This window comes from Poecile atricapillus, chromosome 2, assembly GCF_030490865.1.
Source record: "Poecile atricapillus isolate bPoeAtr1 chromosome 2, bPoeAtr1.hap1, whole genome shotgun sequence".
NCBI lineage: Eukaryota > Metazoa > Chordata > Aves > Passeriformes > Paridae > Poecile > Poecile atricapillus.
In genome coordinates, this window is record NC_081250.1 from 16121395 (window position 1) to 16143775 (window position 22381).

A 22381-nucleotide genomic window follows, 5' to 3' on the forward strand; every position below is an offset into this window, starting at 1 on the left:
TGGGATGGGGGAGAGAATCGGAAGGATGAACATGAGAAAACTCATGGGTTGAGACAGACAGTTCAATAGGTAAAGCAAAAGCTGCATGTGCAAGCAAAGTGAAATAAGGAATTCATTAACCACTTCCCCTGGGCAGGCAGGTGTTCAGCCATTCCCGGGACAGCAGGGCTCCATCACTTGTAATTGTTTATTGGGAAGACAAAACCCATCAATCCACACATCCCCCTCTTCCTGTTTGTTCCCCCAGTTTTGTTGCTGAGCATGACAGCACATGGTGTAGGATATTCCTCTGATCACTTGGGGTTGGCTGTCCCAGTCCTGTCATCTCCCAGCTCCTTGTGCATCCTCAGCCTCCTCACCTGTGGGGTGATGAGCAGAAGAGCCTTGACAGTGTGTAAGCACTGCTCATCACTAGTTAAATTATCCATGTGTTATCAGCACTGTTTTCATCACAAATCTAAAACAAAGCACCATAGGAGCTACCATGAAGGAAATTAACCCTGCCAAAACCTGTACACTCTCTTAACTCCACACTTGATACAACTCTTGTATTACAGAGGTAAAAGAGCAGGGGTTTAGATCTTTTACTAGAAGTGACAGCAGCCATGGAAAATATAAAACATGTGAGCAAACTAATTTCTCTAGTTTAAGACAGCTTTGTTTATTTACCAAAGTGAAACTAGCCTTAAAATTCAATCTGTCATTGAACTTTTATTAGGAAGAGGCAAAGGGTGGGCTAACTGCAGCATACAAGTAGGGAGGGGTAGGGAGCTCACAAGGACAATTAAGTCAAACTCCTCAGAAGTAAAAGATGCTAAAACACACAGCAATGGTCACAAAGTACCGCCCTGGGACATGTAGATTATGAATTAATACAAGTAGTCCATTTGTTGGAAAGTCCAGCACTGGAGCAGACTAACTGGATATGTGGAATCTCTGGCATATCTAAAGTTTTACTTTGTCTGTGTAGGAAAACTGTATTTGTGATCTTTCCAGATCCTGTGCCTATCTTGATGTTTTATTTTTGTTAGAGAAGAACTTATGAGTCCTGTTACTTGTTCTCAAAGAAGAGTTCAAAGAATATAGTGTCCTCTTCCTCTTCCATAATACACTATCTATGCATTTTAATATAATTCATGTTCACGTCAAACATTAATTTCTTTGTGTCAGATTTATAGTGACTTATTATGACACCATCACCACAGTACATAGCCTATTATTTGTGTCTTTGTCTTCTCTAGATTTTTTTTCCCCTAAGGTGGGGATGAGAAGAAACATGGATAGTAATTCAGATAAGGTCTTACCTACATATGGTATGGCAGAGTAACTGGAGACAGGCTTATACTATGTATGGTAGATCTACTGTGTTTATGCTTCTCAAAGTTATTTTACTAAAGGAAGATATACCATGATCTATGTTTACTAAACTAATTATAATTTCATTTACTATTTATTTCCATGTCTTTTTAATGTCTTTTCCTTCAGTGCTTGCTCTGAAGTCTTGGATATTCTTAGTAGAGACCAAAGAGTCTCTACTTGTTTTGTTAATCCATTCACTCTTCTCCAGTCAAAAAGTCTGACTTCCATGTGCAACATTATATCAGGATTCTACTTTTAGAAGTGACTGAGCTTGAGATTGGAGGTACTATACAATATTTTTACTGGGGCAGAGATTGTCTCATTTCTTGACTTGAAGATACCGAGCTCTGTGAACTTTTCTTCCACTCCAGACACAGGCTCATATTCTATTTGTACCCAAGCAGTAGAGATTGTTTTCCTGCAAAGCCACGAGCTTTACAGCAGTTGCGCACCCTGGACATTCAGAATTGCATTTCCTTTGGATGACTTTCAACAGTACTCACTGTGAAGCTATTAGGCACTGTTAACTTCTTTGGAATGAACCTAGTGACCATTTTTACATAAAACTGCACCACGTTTCCTCTTGTGCTCCTGTTCATGCTTTTCTCTGAGTTAAGCACCTCACAAATGTTCTTAGCTGGCGTTAATCATGTATTAATGAAGCCTGAGTTCCCAGGAGTAATCATTTCAAAAGAGAAAGAAACACATGGTTGTAGGAGGGCCTTCTGTTTGCCAGATTTCATCAATTCAGAAGTTGGTGCTGAACTTTCCCCCAGTTTTTTGAGAGGTGTTTTAAACTTTTTGTTAATCCTTCTGCAGTATTGGGCTTGGGGTGTTTTTAATGGTCTGTTAGCAAATGCTATTCCAACAGTATCTCCCTCAAGCAAGGTGAAATTGTTTTTGGATGTTTTGTTTTAACAAAGAAATTTGGAACATCTCTGAACCTTACATAAAGAGAAGTAGAAACATCTCTTTTCAGAGACAATCCAGAATTCACCTGTCCATGGTTGGGTTTTTTATCAGAGAGCTTGGAGAGTTTTAACTTATGCCTACTTCTCCAAGGCTTTTTGAGCCACAGCCCTGTTCCTAGTTAACATTCCTGATGTCTGAGATGAATAACTACAGGGGTTCAGTACCTGGCCTACTACTTTCAGCTTCCAAATGTAATGCTCCAGGTTTGTTACAGCTATTACTCTGAATAGGATGCTTCTTCACATTAGGATGGTTGTTTCTTTGTCACAAAACCACATTTCACATAGGTCTGGTCATTTGAAAACTAACCTGCATGTCATGCCATGTCTATAGACAAGAGAAAAATAGTCAGCTCCAGAGAATGACCCATGCCGTCTGTTTAAGTTTCCCGACTTAATGAAAAGAAGTAGCTACAGAAGTAGCCTGGACACCTAAATTGAACCATGTATTGTGATTTCCATAGCTGAACTTGGTTGAAATGAATTTTAGTGACTTAAAGGAGACATTTGTTGCATTCTGTCCATGTAGATGCAACAGCTTTCACTTACCTCCCACTCTTAGTCCCTGTAGTTCAGTTCACAACAGCGGATGAACCTAGCTGTTTTTTTGGATTCATTTGGATGTAGGGTTAGCTATAGTCTACATATAAGTGGACATCAACTTTTAAATAACTCCTCACTGTAAGGTGGATAACTGATACTTGTATTTGCACTTTCAGTAGAGAATGAATTAAAATAAGGTTTATTGAAGTATTTATTTGCATTTATCATCTGCATGTGCTTTTGTTTAACAGAGAGATATGCAACAATATTACTGATGTTTCAAATTCTCCTATTAGTTATTTATTTTACAGGCTAGATTTTCTTTCCTTAAAAATACAGACTTAAAATGCCTGGAACCAGCAGATAAATGGATGAACTAATAAAGCTCACATCTGTGAAACCCTAAGCAAAGCTTCCCCACGAGTGGTACTACATTAAAAACGGGGGGAAAAAGCAACTAAAAAACAGTGAAAAAAACATGCTGGAGGAGCTTGTATTATTTTTAGTGCTTTTGTATGGTATACCTTTAAGCATTTTCTCAGTCTGATCACCATATGGCTCCCAAACTCCTTATTTTTCCCTTTAGAAGTATTTTAAACTGAGCTATGCTATTACATCTGTATACGTCTCATTTAGGGTAACTTACACTTTTGGCTCACAACACTGAAAATATTTTCCAGCTCTCAAGGTCCAGTCTAACCTTCTTCCATTTTTAAAGCTCTAAATGAGGAGCTGCACTGCACATGTAACTGAAAGTACTGGAGCTGAACATCATATAAGGAGAATTTCTTGCCAGATTATATATACCTCGTAGTTTAAGCGGGACTGGCAGCAGTGCAAGAGAAGCTGCTTTTTCAGAAAATCAGCTCTTCAGGTTTTCAAAAAGAAATCCACTTGTATTTGATGATTTAAGAGTTCTAAATTGGGAGGAAAGTGGAATTTATAGAACCCCTTTTTTCATTTGTGTACTAAAGGTACAAATACATAAACTCAAGTAGTGTTTTTCATGGACCTGCCCATTCAGTTTGGGTTTGCCACAGAGGAGATACTGACAGTGAGCAAACTTTGGTTAAATAATTTTTCTGCCATTTTGAGCTTGTTTTTGTCCTTTGTATGAAAATTCCAATTTACTTGTTATCTTTGTGGAACCATCTTTCAGATATATAATCTGTGCTAGGAAAATTCATTTTGTGCCAGTAGTGATAATCACATAGAGCATGAAGTTCCACTTGGACAGGAGCCTTATTGTTACATCCAGATGCTGTCTGGGTCAATAGTGTGGTCTTTGCACACAGATATTTTTCTAGCATCTGTCTAAAAAGCCTGGCAAAGTGAAACACTTCCCAGACATCAGTGTGGTGCTGGGGTAGTGGATGATCACAGGGGAAGCCTGTCAGTCATTGCTTGCCTTTTGAATTTGGTGGCATTTCATGGTGTTGACTTATAGGTAAAAGGCATAAAGCCTTTCTGATGAGGGCTTTTTCCTTCATTAATTAGGAGAGCCTGTTTTGTATGGACAGTATAATGGAAATGTCCTGTATTTATATTTGCCTCTAGCATCCTAATGCTGCTTTTTTTTCTTTTGGATGGATATATTCAGAAAAAAATCCCAACAACATCCTTTTTACTTTAAAATAGTTAAAACATTCCAGGTACTATTATTATGAACTTCAAATTAGTAGTTGTTGCTGCAAGGTCATAACTTAATATTGAGATATAAGTTAGGGAGGTTAAGGCTGTTTCATATATTTGTAGTGGTGTACAGTTTTTTTCTGCACAGAAGTCTAGTAATGAGTTTTTAAAGTGAGATTAGCTGCAGCTAAATCTGTATTTTTGAAACTCTTAGACTAATTCAAAACTGTAATGCAAACAAGTGCATGCTGATATAATTGCATAATAAACAATACCTAAGAATAAGGCTGGCAAATTGCAGAATTAGTTTACTTATAGATAGAATTTCATATTAATAAATTTAGAATGTAAAACGAAATGCACAAACATAGCACATCAATTTTGCTTTGGAGTGATAACTGCTGTTGAAGTTTGAGCAAAGTGAATGGTGACTGTTTTAATTTTTCTCTATTTGCAATAAATGCAACTTGCATATAAAAATATCAATCAATCTCCCATTTTTTGTCTTTGTGACTGGTACTATATTTCCATCTTAGAGGTAGAGGGAAACAAGTTTATTTACAGTCAGTGAAATTGCTAACTGTAGAAAAATCTCAGCTCTGTTATTTGTACAATTTTCAACTTTAGGTTCATGAAACACTTAAAAATTGAAGTATTGATAAATATAATGTTCATGTTTATTCTAAACAAATATAGCAAAGTAGCTATAAAAGCCATTAAATCATTCAAAGAACTTCCTTAAAAAGTACTTATGTACCTTACTGCAGAGAAGCACAACCCTTCTCTGATAGAAAGAAATTTTAACCAGTGATGGCAGAGTGCACATAGCACTCAGAGGTGAAGTAATACTGTTCATTCACTAACTGTAAATATGTAAATATGTTCATATGGAATATGAAAATATTTTCAGAAAGTTGACTTGCCTGACAGAGTCCTTAATATCTCTGTTGATTAACAATGTTAGAGCTATTGCAGGTAAGTAATTACATTAATATGGGAAAATAACCGTGTGCAGTTAAAAACCTGATAGACAAGGCATGTGGTTTTCTTCTGTTGTTTTTTAAAAATACTGGATCAAGTAACCTTTTTGGGGTGATCATGCAGTATGACTTACCTGGTTAAAATCCCCATTGTTGTTCTGTCTCCCAGAACAGGGACGTTTCCTCCCTCTCCCCTCCAGTTCTGCCTGAAAGGACTGGCACTGCATTTGAGGCAGCAGCTCTGCACCTCCACATCCCTTCTCACTTGGCACTGCTGCTGCCTGCTGCTTCCCCATCACCTTGTGCTTCTTTTCAGTGCGCACTCACAGTTCTTGTTACAAAGGCATTTTTCTCATCTGGACAGCTGTTCACTGGAAATTTACACAAAGCCATTTTACCTCAGTGCCTTGTGCTGTCTATGTGTAATGTATGAAAACAGCCATGACTAACTCAGGAAATGTTCCCTTCCTCTGCATTTCTGTCCTGTGAGTGTTTGAGGTGAGCCCCAACATTCAGGGGCACTTCTCAAATGTGTATTTTTTTATTGATAACACTGTAAAGGAAAAAGGTGCACAGCCAGTTCTGAGCATAAAGTGCAGCAATTATGAAAAGTAAACTTCTTTCATCATTGTCCTTTTTTCTTTAAACCTGTGTACTCATAGAATGCATGAGCTTCTTCTGATTGAAAAAGAAGACACATTATAAGAGGACAGAAATAAAGCAACATATTTTGTATATTCTTTTCATAAGCAAGTATCATTTTTGGCTTAATCACATACTAATATGTCAGCTTTTTGCAGTTTTATGTAGCAAATGTTTTTTAGTGCAGTGTATTAAAATGATTAAAAAGATTAACCAGATAACTTTCTTTTTCCTTTTTTTTTTTTTTTTAATCCAAGGGAGCTACTATTAAAAGGGATGAACATACTGGTGCAATTGTGGTGGCCAGGATAATGCGTGGAGGAGCTGCAGATAGAAGTGGTAAGGTGTTTGGCACTAGCCATTCAAGAGCTCACAACTAGATGAGATAAAATGGCATACTTTGTCGAAATTAAATACACTACTATCACAAACAGAAGTATTTGGCCTCTGGTCAGTTTTCCAAAGTGATATTTCAGTATTGCTGAAAGTATGCTGATTTTTTTTTCCTCAGTTCGGTTGCAGCAAGGTATCTTTGAGTTAGTGGATACAGAGGGGTTTTTATATATATCATGGTTTGTTTCCAGTTGATGACATCTGTTTATAAATCATAGAATATGCTCAGTTGGAAGGGACCCATCAAGATGATCAAGTCCTACTCCTGTCCCTGTGCCAGACACCCCAAGAGTCACACCATGATGGCATATGCCAACCTGCTGATGGAATAACTCGGGGTGCTGACATCATTTTATATTAGGACATCCATTTGGAGTTTCAGGTGGTAGTTCTCAAAATAACAGCACATCCTTGTTTACTTTGGGATGCTCAGTGTCTGCAAAAACTTTAGCAAGAAGTCCTGAATCATACACTGAGGTGTCTCTTTTCACTGAAGAAAATCTCGGCCAGCTGTATTTCACTCTGAGATGCAGTAATGGAGTAATGAGAGAAAGAGAGATGATGGATGGGTGGATGGATGGATGGATGGATAGATAGATAGATAGATAGATAGATAGATAGATAGATAGATAGATAGATAGATAGATAGACAGATTAGCGAGCATTTGTACCACAAATTAGCACTTCCAGCCTAAGTGCTCTTTAAACTACTTGCAGCTGTGTAGCAGTAAGAAAGTAGTATGAGTGGAAAAAGAATTGGCACAGAATATTTTTCAAACATCTGCATGAAAGTCTGGAGAAGTTGTAGAGAAGTTGGTACTAATTTTTAGAAGGAAGATAGGGAAGTAAGTTCACCAACCAATTTATCAAATTTGGCTGAGAGGACCTGTTATGTTCACCATATATTCCTGTTTCTAATTTAGAGCTTTAAGTGTATGAAAATTGGAGCTAAATGTATATGAACAAGGGAGAAACAAGCTGAATGTTAATGGCAGGTTTTTTTGTAATACATAGCTACAATTTCACAACTTCTCTTTTTCTTCTGTAGGGCTTATTCATGTCGGTGATGAACTGAGGGAAGTCAATGGGATTCCCGTAGATGATAAAAAGCCTGAAGAAATAATACACATTTTGGTAAATACCAAAAATTTTAAAATTAATTTAGGAGAGTCAAGGAAAAGTAATGAGACTTAAGATTTCTACTGTATTTCTTATAAAACGTATATTCTACTATAATGGCTTTTCTACCAGTGCCATCATTTACAAATCTTTCTTATAGTGTGATTTTATATGCATTACATATATATGTAATCATAGATTACTTGTAAAGAGTTAAAGACTGTAATATTGCCATAAATATGTTGCAGAATGTTGCAGACTTCAGTTTATAATCTACAGTTTTTAAGGCCCGCCATGACCTGTGGAATTCAAATTGTTTTAAATGTATTCATTAATACACATCACTCCATGTGTCAATTAATAACAGAGGTACTAGATAGACTGTATAACTGGTATATGAAGATTTTATATGACATAGATTTACAGTATATAGCCATATATATTTTTCTGTCTGCGCTCTTCTGAACTGTACAGTCTCTAAAGCCAGCCCGATTTCTCATTACTGGAACATTATTGCAAATTTAGTAATTTAGACTTTTCCAGAAATATTTAATATTTTTACATCAAAGACATTGATGAGGGTCATGACAGCTCCGTCATTCATGCTGTAGGCATTTCTATATACATAAATGCCTTGCTGTCCTGCTGAATTGGGCAGCTGTCTCACAGTTTTGGTTCAGTAACCAAGATCATTCAAGTGCTAGCCTGCTGATATGCATTCTTGCTTTATGGTTTCATGTTCCCTGCAGAACCATAGTTTCCTTCAAAAATTAATATTTTAAAATGTCTAGAAACAAAATACCACTAGAAAAGGTGTGAACAATTTCCCCATTTACCTTTTTGAGGTTCAGTATAAACATCAAAATCTAGTTAGAGCTTTTTTCAAAAGTAACAAAATTATTGATTCCAGTCCTACGGTGGGTGAAATAAGACTTTGGCTGCTGCCTGTCAAACAGTGAGCCTTGGATTGCAGACATGCCAGCAGAAGAATGTCTCACTTAGTAGTGGACAGGCCTGTTTCCATTTTGCTTAAATCGTTGGCTGTCTGTTGCACTCTACTCATTTTATGAAACTTGTCGGCTGCATGCAATAGTAGCATAGCCTCCAACTGATTAGCACTTCCTTCAATAGCAAAATGTCACTGAGGCAGTGGGAATATATACTGTGGTTAATAAGTAAAATGCAGCCAGACACACTTTAAAGTGGGATATAGGGAAAGATGAATGGATGAGGTGGTTGATGATGGCTAACTTGTTTTAAGATTTATAGCAGAGGTTTTTTTTTCCATTTAGTACACATAGTCTATTCAAATATGTTTTTCTTTTCTACTTTCTTAAAGTTGCCAAGCGAATAAATCCCCCCAATAGCTCTGTATGATAAATATGGCACAAGCCTGTTTGAATTTTTCTATAATTTTTTTCTTTGAAAAATGAAATGTTAGTTCTGTTTTTCCAGGGATGTCCAAACTGTGCCAGGAGTCCAGAAGTTGCTTCTAGTATGCATACTGTAAAAAGCTGTAACATTTTCTCCTGCCTTCAGTACAGGAGTGGGACCTCTGAATTATGCAGGTCCCAGTTTTTAACAGTTCATCTGCCCCACCGAGAAACAGATAAACCCAAGCATTTCAAGTGGGTATTTTAATTTTTGTAATACAAAGTTTGGTTAAGCAAAGCTGTCAAACTCTAGAGATCATGTTTGGGAGAGGATAGGTTCATTATATTCTTTTAAGTTCATTTGGATTTCTTTTTCTTCTAAAGATTTCTAAGAAATCTAAATTTCTTTGAATTGTATAGCTTAATTCTCGGTGTATTTTCTTTTCAAATGTTCACCAGGCTCAGTCTCAAGGAGCCATTACATTTAAAATTATACCCAGTGTGAAGGAAGAGATGCCAATGAAGGAAGGCAAGGTAAGCAAGACTATTTCAGAAGCCACCACATTAACTGTTATGCTGAGGATATGTATTTTTTGCTTGGATGACAGTACCAAGAATGTGATTTATACCTGTGGACTCAGTTTTTGTAACATGACAATATATATATTAGCACATATATATATATATATATGTGCTAATAGTATATATATATAATATATAATATATAATATATAATATATAATATATAATATATAATATATAATATATATATAATATATATTAGCACATAGCACATTGTACACTTCAATATACAGGTGCTGAATTTATGAGTGGGTATAGCATGTTTCTTGAGCCTTAACTCTCAGCTGTGCAGCTGACATGTAATCTTCCACCTTCTGCAAGGACCTGGCTTAGTTCCAAGTACTCCTTCCACTGTTCACTAGGTAGAAGACACTTGATAGTATCTTCGTTCAACAGTATTTTCTCCTCTGTTCCTCATATGGGCACACTGTACACCTGCAAATCCTGCTTGCCTTGAGTCACAGAGCCTTGGCTCCATTGAGACTGTAGTTGCAGAAGCAATGCGTTGAACATTCCCATATGAATTTCCCATGCTAGACATCCATAAGGATGTTTTGCAGCAGTAAATATTTATGTTATTTAGTTCAATGGTTTTGAACAGTAGAAACAGAAAAAGAAGATACCTTTGGATTGCATTTCATATTTGATTCTAAAGATCAAACACTGCTTGTTTCAGATGTTTATCAGAGCCTTATTTGATTATGATCCTAATGAAGATAAAGCAATTCCTTGTAAAGAAGCTGGACTTGCTTTCAGAAAAGGAGATATCCTTCAGATCATGAGCCAGGATGATGCAACCTGGTGGCAAGCCAAACATGAAGGTGATGCCAATCCCAGAGCAGGCTTGATCCCTTCAAAGCATTTCCAGGAGAGGTGAGCTACTGAGAAGCATAATTCCATTATTTTTTGCAGTAAGAAATGAGACTTCTTTCTGAGTTTTTAAGTTAGCATGTGTAATGTTCATAGATTACATGGGTACAATAAATGTGCATTTGAAGCAGGACAACTGAACTTGGAAACATGTTGCTGAAATACTCTGGATTTCCATATTTCTCTAGCTAGAATTAATGACAAAAACTGATAGGATAACACTGATCCAGACTGAAAGAAAAAACATATGGAAAATAGCACATCAGTATCTGCATTCACTGATGTACTATGCAGGAATAAGAACTGCAGCAGGTTTTGGAGAGCTTATAAAAATTTCAGGCAAGATTTAATTTTTTTAGATTGTTAATTGCATTGTTTAAGCTAATTTCTTATAAAATCGTCTGGATATTTTGCAATATTCTCATTATACTGAGTGTTTATTAAGCCCAAATTTGCAGTGAAAATTGAGAAGTTTGTGTCTTTTCCCCACCACCTCCCATTTTATAGGAGATTTGCATTAAGAAGACCAGAAGTGCAGGTTCAGCCCCTGAAAATTTCCAACAGAAAATCATGTAAGTCTGTTAATCTGGAATAGAAATAATACTCCACATCTATAACCTTGTAAAATAGCAGTTTGTTTCAACTACAGGTTGCATTTTTCCCAGGCACAACAGCTTCTTGAGCCCATTGTATCAGTAGGAAAATAAATATAAGTAATGTAATGAAAAGCTTTAAAAGCAGATAGAAACATCCCTAGCCCTCTGACTTTGTTTTTGAAGTACTGGGCCCAGTTAATATTTTGATATGTAATGTTTCAAAGGTTGAGGAGTATTCTTTTCCTGTTGAAACAGTACAGAATTGACTCAACAGTTTATGTAATTTGGACTGCATCAACACTGAAATTTATGTTGAGAGTAAGGTAAAAGGTCTGATAGTCTTCCCCTCTTTTCCCCATATAGTTGTTAATTTTTTGTGTCCCATGAAGGAGCAGAATTTTTTAAAACTGGTTTTTAAAAGTCTATCTAACATTCAGTTCATTGATACATTCACAGAATCACTTCATACTGTTTTTAAACAAACTCATCCTTAATAGTCTCTGTTTTTAAATATGGTAATTGCACAATATAAGAAAAATAACCTCTAAGAAAGCACATACCTTGAAACAAGTATTTTCTCTTTACTGGAATTTACATCAACATCTGTTTTAAGTATCATTGCATATTTTACTTGACCTGCTATTTCTTTCAGTTGTTCAGACTCTTAACAAAGCAAGCAATGTAAGAAACTATCACACTACAGTAGGATCTAAATCTTAAATACAAACATGATTCTGAATTCAACTAGAAGTATTCAGAAAGTGGTCTAATATTTCCAACCACCTTTCATTATCTAACAATGAAAGAAGTATGGATACCATGGCAAACAGTGGATGCTGGCACACTAAGTGCCAAACTAAATGCTTTTAACTTTAAAACTCTTCACCAGTGTTTCTATTGCAATTTTCCTAACTTCTTGCTATGATTGTTGTGTTCTGAAGCTTGACAATAACTGTTACTTTTCTGATAATCTGCATTTTCTATCTTTCATTCCATTTCACTGTTTGATTGTGTTTCCTAATGCTATTGTTAACTCCAAAGCCCTTGATTAGCTTTGTAATTACAGTAACAGACCTTACAATTACACTACAGCTTTTCTATTTACATAGATCTTAGAAACAAGAGGAGTTTCTCCAGCTTGTAGTAAATCTGTTGTTTTTCTAGGTTCTAGGTCAAGTTGCTCTGCCCCAGTTTTGGAAAAGTGTCTGATCCCAGGGTATAGCTATTTCTCTCTGCCCACTGTTCTTGAATCTGGATAATACATTCAACAAGAGCCTTCAATTAAGGTGGCACTGGTGCTTTTGAAGAGGTAAATCAGCTGCTGCAGCAACACCGCATGAATCCTTTTATAATGGACTGCATCTTTCTAGTGACCTTCAAGTGAAAGGTTTTACAAGATGCATCTCCCCTTTCCAAATAGGCAGCCTGAACTTGATTGGGAATTGCCAAAATTACAGCCCAAAGAAGACCCAGAGTACAATGTCTGCTGTTGTCTCTGCTTTTCCCACTGACTGCCTTAACTAGCTTGAACAGGGAGAAGAGTTTCCCTCTTCCTCCTCTTGCCTTTAAAACATGACAGAGCATGAAGGTCAAGCAGTGACCTTCAAGCATGCCTGTTACTGTTCTCTCGTGGAATTTCTTTGAACAAAGTCCCAACTAAACACCATCTAGAAGGCAGTGGTGCCTCTTGAAGGAGGAAAGACTGCAGAGTAATGTAGGTTTGTCATTCTCTCTCTTCCTTTTTTCTTAAGACAGTCTGCTGCTATATCTGCCAGATTTTTATGGGAACAGGGGATATGCTGTTCTGAGTAGCAATTTATCCCTTCGTTCAAAGACTAAACATGTTTTTAGTGCTGGGAGAGGATTTAGATCCTTCATAGAGAAGACATTTTAAAAATCAGAATTCAGCAGTAGAGAAAAAAACCTTGTGTCTAGCATGTTGCTTAAATTACTCTCAGAAGAATCTACCTCTTGCTTGGATTTTCAGAATTCTTCTGGGAAACTCTGCACCTTTATGACCTTTATAAAGTTAATCAGTATTTTTTTGTGTTACTAAGCATAGCAGTGAAGCTGTGAGATGTGTAGGCCATATCTGTATTTGTGTATAGCAATCATCTTGCTGAAACTGAGAGATGCTGGAAAATCATGCATTGCTCAGCTGAACAAGCAGCATTCTGACACAGGAACGTGTAAGCAAGGTGACATAGAGAACAGAAAATTGGAAAGAACTGCTGGGTTGAATTTTACAGTTTTTTTAAGCCTTGTGTGAAGGTGGGAAATTGATACTGCTTGATTTCTTCAGGGTTTTTTTTTTTAATCCTGCATCTTAATATAGGGTTTTCCAGTGATTGGAAGGGTAATTATGTGGGGGAGACATGTTCTGTAGATCATCCTGAACTTGCTGTATATTGAGAGGCTGCTTGCTTTTGCAGTGGATGGGATCATCCAGTCATGTGACCTGAATTCTATTAGCAGTTTGGAGAAAAATGGGAAATTTGCCAGTTGATATTTTTATGGCTTCCAAAAGAGATGAAAACCTGTTGACTTCAGGAGGGCTGCTGAGAGAAGTCCCTTTCCTGACACAACTGGGAGTTGCACCAGGAAGCTTTCTTGACACACGGCATGTAGCCATGGACGTTGGTCGGCTCTGTCCAGTCAACTAATTCCACAAAGCCCTTGTTTTGTAATGAGGAACAAACCTTGATATATACCTTTGTTTTTAATAAGGAGAATTGAGAAAAAATACTCTGTTTTCCTGAATACCCAAAAAATGTGAGTCAGCTCTGGTTTCTTAGGTGGGATTCCAGGGTGGTAGTGTCCCTCTACTTGAAAATTATTCTAAAAATCAGTTAAAATCATATAATATGCAAGAAGTATCCTATAACTTCTTTTTTTCATTTCTTCTCAAGCCAGTCCTGAAACTGGAAAGGACTGTTATTTTTATCTATACAAAGAGCTCTCTGAAATAGTCAACAACTGGTTTTGCTTTGATAATTAAGTTGTTTTAACACCTGAAAGAAGATAGATTGGATTACTTTTGGGAAGCCTTCTTTATGTTTCCTGTTTCAAATTTTTCACTCTTTTCAGCATAGCAATGCATGGAGTTGCTAATCTTTGCACATATTTGTGTATCATACATTTGGAAGCAAAATAGAAGTGGGCTTTTTTGGTGATGATCGTATGCATACCCATATTGAGGAAAGAGTAAAAAATACTTTCTACATAACTTTTTTTTGCAAGAATTATTTGCACTGAAATAAACAAACCCAATCTAGTTCTAAGTTATTAAAAGGATATTTTTATGTCCTTTTAATGGAAATGCCAATTTTTATTTTCACTTTAAAAGCCAAGGGAACTGTTCCATTGTATCTGTGTAAATACACATGCCTATCCCAGCATTTAGCCCTTTTCTTGAAAGATAAAACAGAATCACTCTCACATTGTACCTGTTAAAATGAAAAACATTTCATATGTCATATGTACACTGGAGGAGGGGGCAGAACAGTGTATACTCCATATTGAAAGGTAAGTGAAATCACACTTTCTCATGTGCAAATGGAGAAGATACACAGTTTGATGGTATCTGGGACTGAAGTTGAAGAAAATTGGCAATGTAGGTGGAGCCTGTGCTGACAAGAGGAAGATAAAGAAGTAGGAATAAAAAAATAAAGGGAAAAGAGAGGAAGTGAAATTTTGTATTGAGGGTGAAGAAAATGAGAAAGTATTGCAGCAAGGGCAATGGAAAAACATATGGATAAAAGCTGCCCAATAAGCAAAATCCCACAGAGGATGGGCTTTGAAATTCTTAGATTAATGCAATTAACAGCTTTATGTAGGAGCAATACATTAGTCACTATGTGTGCAATGGTTCAGTTGTTTGTTGATTCTGTTTAAATAAAATACTAATATATTTACTTTGTAAATAGACTTGTGAAAGTCTTTGAAACAGTGAATGCAAAAATTACTGACAGGAACTCTGACCTGATTTGTTTTGTTGTTGTGGCTGTTAGGTGTTCTGATATGCTGATGAGATTGATATGTTAAATTCCCAGGCTTAGGGTTAGTGCAGAAGTGATGGAGGAGTAACAAACCACTGAAGTATTTTCAGTGTTTTTTTCCATACTTAACAGCAGTGACTTTTCAGCAAAAAGCAGTTTTGTACATTAATACTGTGGGAAATGGTATACTGGGGGAAAAACTATAAGAACAAGCTGCATAGGAAAAAAAGTAGGAAAATGGAATGAAAGTAAAGGAACAGAGTTGCATGAGATTGTTTGAGTAGGACTAACCCTGCATGTGCTGGAATGGTGAATGAGCCATATACCTGAGTGGGTGTGAAGGAACTCTCTGGAATACAGAGGGAGATTCTGTAGATGTGTCTGCCTATGTGCAATTGGCTTTCATCTGTCTGAGCTTGTAAGCCACTGCTGAATGCCAGCTCCGTGGAAACTTGCTCAACTGGTATTCCTCAGTGATACTTAACAGCATTCCTGGCTTTAGATGGTCATCTTAGCTTGGATAGCTCGTCAGCCAGTGCTGCCTCTGTGAATTCTGCTGTTGCTGCATGTTGGCTAAATTGGAGTGACATGAGCCTTTGTAGAGGGGAGAATTATTTGTTTGATAGCTCCCAGTCTGTTAACTTCAATACAAAGACTGCTCATGCTCTGACTGTAATAGATATTGCCAGCAGGTTTGGTCATTTATGCACGTGTAGCTTACTATAATTTGTAAGCAAAAGTGATAACCTGTATTTTTAAGGAAAATAATTCTTTGAATAAGAACCAAATAACTTACTATTCTGCAGTTGATATGAACTGCAATAATCAGGCAAGAAATTATATTCCTTCAGCATAATTTTGCTTTCACAGTGGTTACTGTATTTATGTTATGTATGTGTTGTCTCTGATGAAAATTACTGGTAACTTTATATTTTATACTAGTGTAGCTTGCAAGCTCTGTCAGCTTGTGCACTGTGTTCATATGTATATGTGTATATCCATACCCTGTGTATACAGTTTAATATACGTGTGTAGCATATATGACAGTGTTGTTCAGAGATGTCTTTTCCATGAAGATAAATTTGTTGTGTGTACTTAATGCTAAATGTAAATACTGTGATAAAGGCATCACCATATAGTTTTTCTAAGGCTTAAAATCCATTTTACTTTCAATTTTGATTTACGGTATGTGATTGGCATTGTGTGAGCAAGAGGAAAGACTTAACTGCAGCCAAATGGTGTTCATTCAAACAAGATGTAACCCAGTTTACCCATAGTTGAGTGTCTTTTGAATTGAAGATTATGTTCTGCCAACAAAAATTTTTAAGCAGGCTAAAAGAATAAATGCCTTGTACTACTCATATTTGAAGACCAAACATTTAGGATAAATATATGGTATGATTCTTCTGCTTTTTATAATTGCTGCACAATCTTAACTCTGCCTTTCTTCTCAGTATTTTTCTGTGTTCATATTTGAAACTTGATTGCCCACCTGCAGGTAATTATGAGTATAAACGAAAAATAAACCAGACCTATAGAGTTAAATTAGCACATTAGCATTTTTGTTCAGAAGTCTCCTGTCCTTACAAATCTTAACTTCCTGCTACCACAGAGAAATTAAGGAAAACTGAAGCCGGATGACATTTGAATCAAGGTCACGTGAGACAGAACTGGAAATGGATCTGTCCTTCACAGCAAGACTATCCTTCTTCATTTTCCAAATTATCTTCATAGAGATACTGTTATCTGATGGTTTTATGAAAGAATTAAATTTGGTCCTCTTAAATTTCCTATTCCATGAACATAATGTATCATTCAATCTACAAAACTCCATAGCATAAAAACAGGATAAATGTTGATTGCTATGTGGGACTGTTAATCACTAAAAACTCAGTGTAATATATTCACTGTACTGCCAACCACTGTACATCACAATTTCTTGCTTACTAAAGTAAAGAATAGTTTAACAAATAATGCAACTTGTTTGTGATAAGAAACTAGAACAGAGCTGCTGGGTCAAATTTTAGATGAGAAGCATTTAAGTAAAATGGCTTGGTGGAAATATTTTTGAAAGAAAGTCAACAAAAGCTAAATATCTTAATCTGGTGCTGAACGGTTCCAAAGAGATGAGAATGTTCCTGGAAGTGGCCCTGGTTTTGAGCTTCCTAAGTAGTACAATTTAGGTGAGGCCCCCAAAAACCAAGTCTTGATTACATTTCAGTTAAAATACATACAAAAACACAGTGTATATGATACTGGTTTTCATTGTTATAGTTTAGCATTATTGGCTACGCTGAAATCTTTCTAAAATTAATAAAACCACTTAAGCTTCCATTGTGCTTGTGTTTCCTATTTCTTTTTTCCCATTTGTCTTGTTACAGCTTTTTTGTCATTTCATAAACTTGTTTCATGACTATTTTCTTTGGAACTTCCTCTCCCTTCTTACCACAATACATTTAATTGATTGTGCTTCTTCTTTTCTCAGTGTTTTATATATTCCATGTTGCCTTATGGTTTGGGGTTTGGGCTTTTTTTTTCATTTTGTTACTGCTTTTGTTTTCCTACTTCCCATCAGATTTCCTCCTCTTTAGTCTTTGACCTCTTTTAGTCTTTAATTTGCCCCTTCCAGCTGAGGACGTTTCCATTCTCAGCCCACTTGGGTTTAGTGAAACTATATTGGTCCCAGTTTTTCATGTCACAAAACTTCGGAGCTTTGGGCATACTTAGTGCATGCATACAGCTGCTTCAGATGCACAGAGTTGTATTTAGTAGTGAATCACAATACAATGTTTCCTGGCAAGTAACCTCTGACTTTACTAGGGACAGGCAAAAGCTCTGGTAAAGTTCCTTGTAAAGTTCAGGCAGGGACCTACATGTTGATGACTGTTTATAGCTACATTAAGCTATGAAAATCCTGTGATTTCCAAGATCTTTTCATTATGGGCTGTTATTTTCAACCTTAAGAGTAGCCCAGGAAAGTTAAGAGCAGTATTGAGAAGGAAGATTTTTAACAGAACAGAAGAAGTTCAGAATGCCTTTGTCTCAACATTAAACCAAAGCTTGTAGCCGTTTTGGCTTGTGCTTTCTGGGATCAGCTGACTAACTTGGGAATCCTAATGTCTTTCATTTATGGATAAGTATGTTCCCGTTCCTGGCAAGAATAGCCCAGAAGCCTGGATTCCTTTCAGTGTTCTCAGCCCTGATGCTGTAACTCCACCTTCTGCCACACCTGCAGGACTCCTGTGAGGTCTGCAGTGTTTAGGGTTGAGCAAGTGTACAGCCGTACAGACCTCTGTCCATGTGTACATACCGACCTCCTTTGCTCTGGGTTTTCATGTTCATTAATGAGGGTTTACCTGTTACCAGTGTTAAAATACCAGACAGTATTTAAAAATTCACACTCATTAGTTAAGTCAAATAACTTTGTTGAATTCAGGAGACTTCTAAAATCTTTTAAAAACTTTATGTGACTTGGCCTTGAGCATTAGTTTTCAGGAGACACATTGTTTTCAGGAGATACATTGCAGTCTGTTGAAAGTCATGGAAATGGAAATACAAAAAAAATTGTCATACATCACAGAGAAGGAGAAACAAGTTAGTACCTGGAAGCCAGCCTGCCCTTCTAGATCCATCTTTAGGCCATTTGTCAATAACTGTGAGCTTTTTAAGATCAAGAGAGAAAAATGGATCCAATGCTTTCATCTTTGACTCACAAAATGTGTACATTCTTTTAAGGCACTAGATGTGGTCGACAAAGGGGTTTGTTAGAACTTAAAGGACTTCCCAGCCAACTTAAACTATATGGTTGCTTTGACCATAGACATAAACTTTAAATAAGATTCAGAAAAGTCTTCAAATTATTATTTTAAAATGTAAGTCCTCAAGAAAAATGGTACCAAGAAATGGTTGTACAGAACAGTATTTTTCCTGCAGAAGAGACTCTTATGTCCATTTCATGACGTGAAATGAGAAAAGCTCTTCCATGTGGTTTTATACATTAGTTATGCATAAAAGATTGTAAAATAGCTCTTGAATAATTTTTCACATTCTGAGAAAATACATGCTTCATGAAAAGTGTTTGAAATTATATTTTAGGCCTATTTGTCCACATTCTAAAAGAAATTTGAATGAGAAGTTAGGTTGTTAAATCTTTCTATAAATCTTAACCTTAGTGTATAATATCTTTGTGAACAATAATTCATTATATTTATCTTGCTTTTCTGTATAATCCCAAAGATGGTTACAAAAATGTATATTTTCTATATCAAGGCAGCAGAAAATTATTGAGTTCCTATAGGTAAGGAGAAAGAGTAGATCTATTATATTAGGATGATGTTGGAGAAAATATTACAAGAGTATATGAATTCTTCCATCATGTTTTCAGCTGCAATTGTAGACTTTAAAAAAAAAAATAAAAAAAAGCCATAACCGAGAAACTTTTTCAAAATCCACTCAAAGGGCAGTCCCAACTGTTACTGTAAGCGCAGAAAAATACTGAGATCACATTCATGGGAGTGATTCTTAGAAATTCTAGGTTAAGACTGATTAATTGGAATTAACAAACTTTGTATTTAATACCAAAGAGATCTTCCATGACAACAGGGTAAGGTCATTTCTACCAGATTAATAGTGGAATAATCACACATGGGAGGTTTAATGTGCACATAGTATTTCAATGCTGTTTTACATCCTTTTCTGAGTGTAGTTAAATTCACTACTGGTATGTTGGTATACGCCTCGATATAATAGGTGCTCTCAAGAGAATTTGAGAGTAGTTTACATACCTGATTTTTTTCCTATTTATGAAGTATTAAACAATAATGCTTTGTCTTTTTGGCTGTTCTAAGATGAGGAAGCGGTTGAGTGTGGTAGGTGCATTTTTCTTCTTCAATTTAACTTTTCTTTCTTAAGTTATGTTTTCACTCCATTTAATGATTTCCTTTCCTATTTCTCCTTTGTGCTTCTCAGAGGAAATTGAAGGTACATGTATAAAAGTTTCCCTGAATAGCCCAATAATTTTATTTAGAGAACATATGTTTAGAATTAAATTGAATATAGTCTAGTGTTTCTAAGAGATGTTATACATATGATGCTTTTACAGTGCCACCAAATACATTGAATCTTGTTTTAAAGTAGATAAAAATACCAGAATATTGCTAGTTGAAACATTTGATGATGAGTAATTTGAACAGTTGTTTTGAAGTCCTTTCTCTCTCTTGAACTTCTGCAAGATATGTATAGAAAAGCAGTATGACAGAATAATACTGGCAGCACTTGGGTGGGCTGGGATGGAGAGAGATGGTTCCGAGTTAATTACATGGCCATGAGAGGTCTTGCGTTTCTAATTAATACTGACAGACTACTTCTCTGAGATGGTAGAAAGTTCGTCTATGTGGTATCATCGTTACTGTTTTCCCTCTGAGCTTTCTTCTGAGTGTAGCCGGTTATTGTTACGTTTGCAGCATATGTTAAAGTAATAGCAGTTGATCTCTTGTGTTTTTTTGTTTGGGTTTTTTTTTTTCTTTCTTTCTTTTACTTAAGAAGCTTTTGTTTATAAAAGCATTAGAAATTGTAGCTCATATTTTTGATCAGAGGGCCTCTGGCATGTAAAAAATATACATTATAGCTATTTTATATTAAATGAGAGGATGTGTTTTTGATCAAAAACCTTTCTGTCTAATCCAGTGAGCCAAAACATAAAGCTAAAGTCTGATAATGTATAGTTTACAAAAAAGCTTGATTTACATCAAATCATTTTGCTTTCTTTTAAGTGGCATATTTTCTATTAACTGATAAGACGTAAATAATACAGTGTTAGAATTTTTTAGAATGTTTGTTGTCATCACAACTTTTGCTTGAAGAGGCAAAAAGGTCGGTGTGCATGCTGCAAAATCTAGTATCTCCAGCTAAAATATAAAACAATAAATATTGTTTTATGATTTTAAGAAAATGGCTTATTAAAGGCTTTTTAATGCTATGCTTTGTACAGTTGTCATTTTTAAAATAAGTTCTTCTGTATTTTTTGCTGGGCTTCTAACTATTCTGCTTTATTTCTTGGCTCTTATTCTGTATGCTTTTACCCTTCGTCCAGAAGATGCTGAATGTGCTGGTCACAACAGTGGATCCTATCTAGGTGAGCAATTGGTTACAAAAGACAATTTTTTTTCCTTTCAGCTTTTTTTATCCCTGGAGCTCTTGTGTCCACTTTGCTTTTGGGGTAATCTGCATACAAATGTCCTTACTCTGCATGACAAATGCATGAATATTAAGGTTTTAAACATGGCTCATTGGATTTGACATAAAGGGTTTATGTAGTGTATGCCTTTACCTGGTTAAACATAGGCTACTAAAATACTGGTTTGATTTTAAAGCCAAAATTTTTAAAGTACATGAAGCAAGCTATGTGTTTAATGAAACAATAAGGTTACTGTATCATGAAAATTTTGAGTAATTGTTTGAAGACACTCTCAAGGTTTTATTCTAGTTTTGTGTATGCATTTTTTCTTTGTACATGTCTATCTAACCATTTTGGGAGGATTCAGTGAGAATAGAGAGCAAATTTGCAGGCACCAGTTCTTTTTCCACATTACAAAGTATCAGTCATAATAACTCAGTAGCTTAAATTCAGCTTTAAAGCTAGTCTGAGCTCAGTGTATCATTGCGGGGAACAGGGAAGAGGAGGGGCAAGAGTCCTTTGGCTTCATTCTCAAGATTCCAAATTTCAAACAAAAGTAACATTTAAAAAAGGTGAATGTTCCATTATATGTTTCAACTTTTTAGTTTGTGCCATTTTGAAACCTATGTAAAAATATTTTAGTTGAAACTATCCAGAATTCCTGCCAGCCAAAGGCTGGCTGGAGCAGATTTTATGGCAACCAGCCCTCTTCCCAAGACTTTCATCCTCCTACTACAAGAGGAGTGGGGAGAAACTTGTCAAAGTACTTTAGTATTTCCCAGGCAGTGGGCTCACTGAAACATCCTAGACCAATACTGTAAATTGGACTTGTTTTCACATTGTGCTTTAATGGTTTTAAATGTGGTATATAAACTACATCAGGTACACACGAAGTTTATAATTGAAAAAATTTTGACCTTTTCACAAAAACTTAGTGTGGTATAATTCCATCCTGTGGTTGTGGAACTTGTGATTATATGATCATGCTGAAAAAAGACTTCTTACCTTTTTTAAGTAATCAACGAAGTTAATGTTGAATTGTAATTGTATTGAAATATTTGGTATGTTTGGAAAATTATAATTTGGATGTGATTCCAGATGAAATACGTTTTCCTTATCAAATAATTTCTTTGAAACAGGAGCAACAT

The 22381-nt window shown here is 35.9% G+C and overlaps 1 protein-coding gene across 2 annotated transcripts in view; it reads left to right on the forward strand.

Moving 5' to 3' along the window:
* Positions 1-22381, forward strand: part of MPP7 (MAGUK p55 scaffold protein 7) — a 150109-nt gene that overhangs the window by 105780 nt on the left and 21948 nt on the right. For both annotated transcript variants that reach the window (XM_058831589.1, XM_058831590.1), the window contains 5 exons: positions 6385-6466; positions 7569-7654; positions 9472-9546; positions 10271-10467; positions 10972-11036. In XM_058831589.1, the coding sequence (XP_058687572.1) occupies positions 6385-6466; positions 7569-7654; positions 9472-9546; positions 10271-10467; positions 10972-11036 (505 nt within the window). The remainder of the gene's footprint in view (positions 1-6384; positions 6467-7568; positions 7655-9471; positions 9547-10270; positions 10468-10971; positions 11037-22381) is intronic.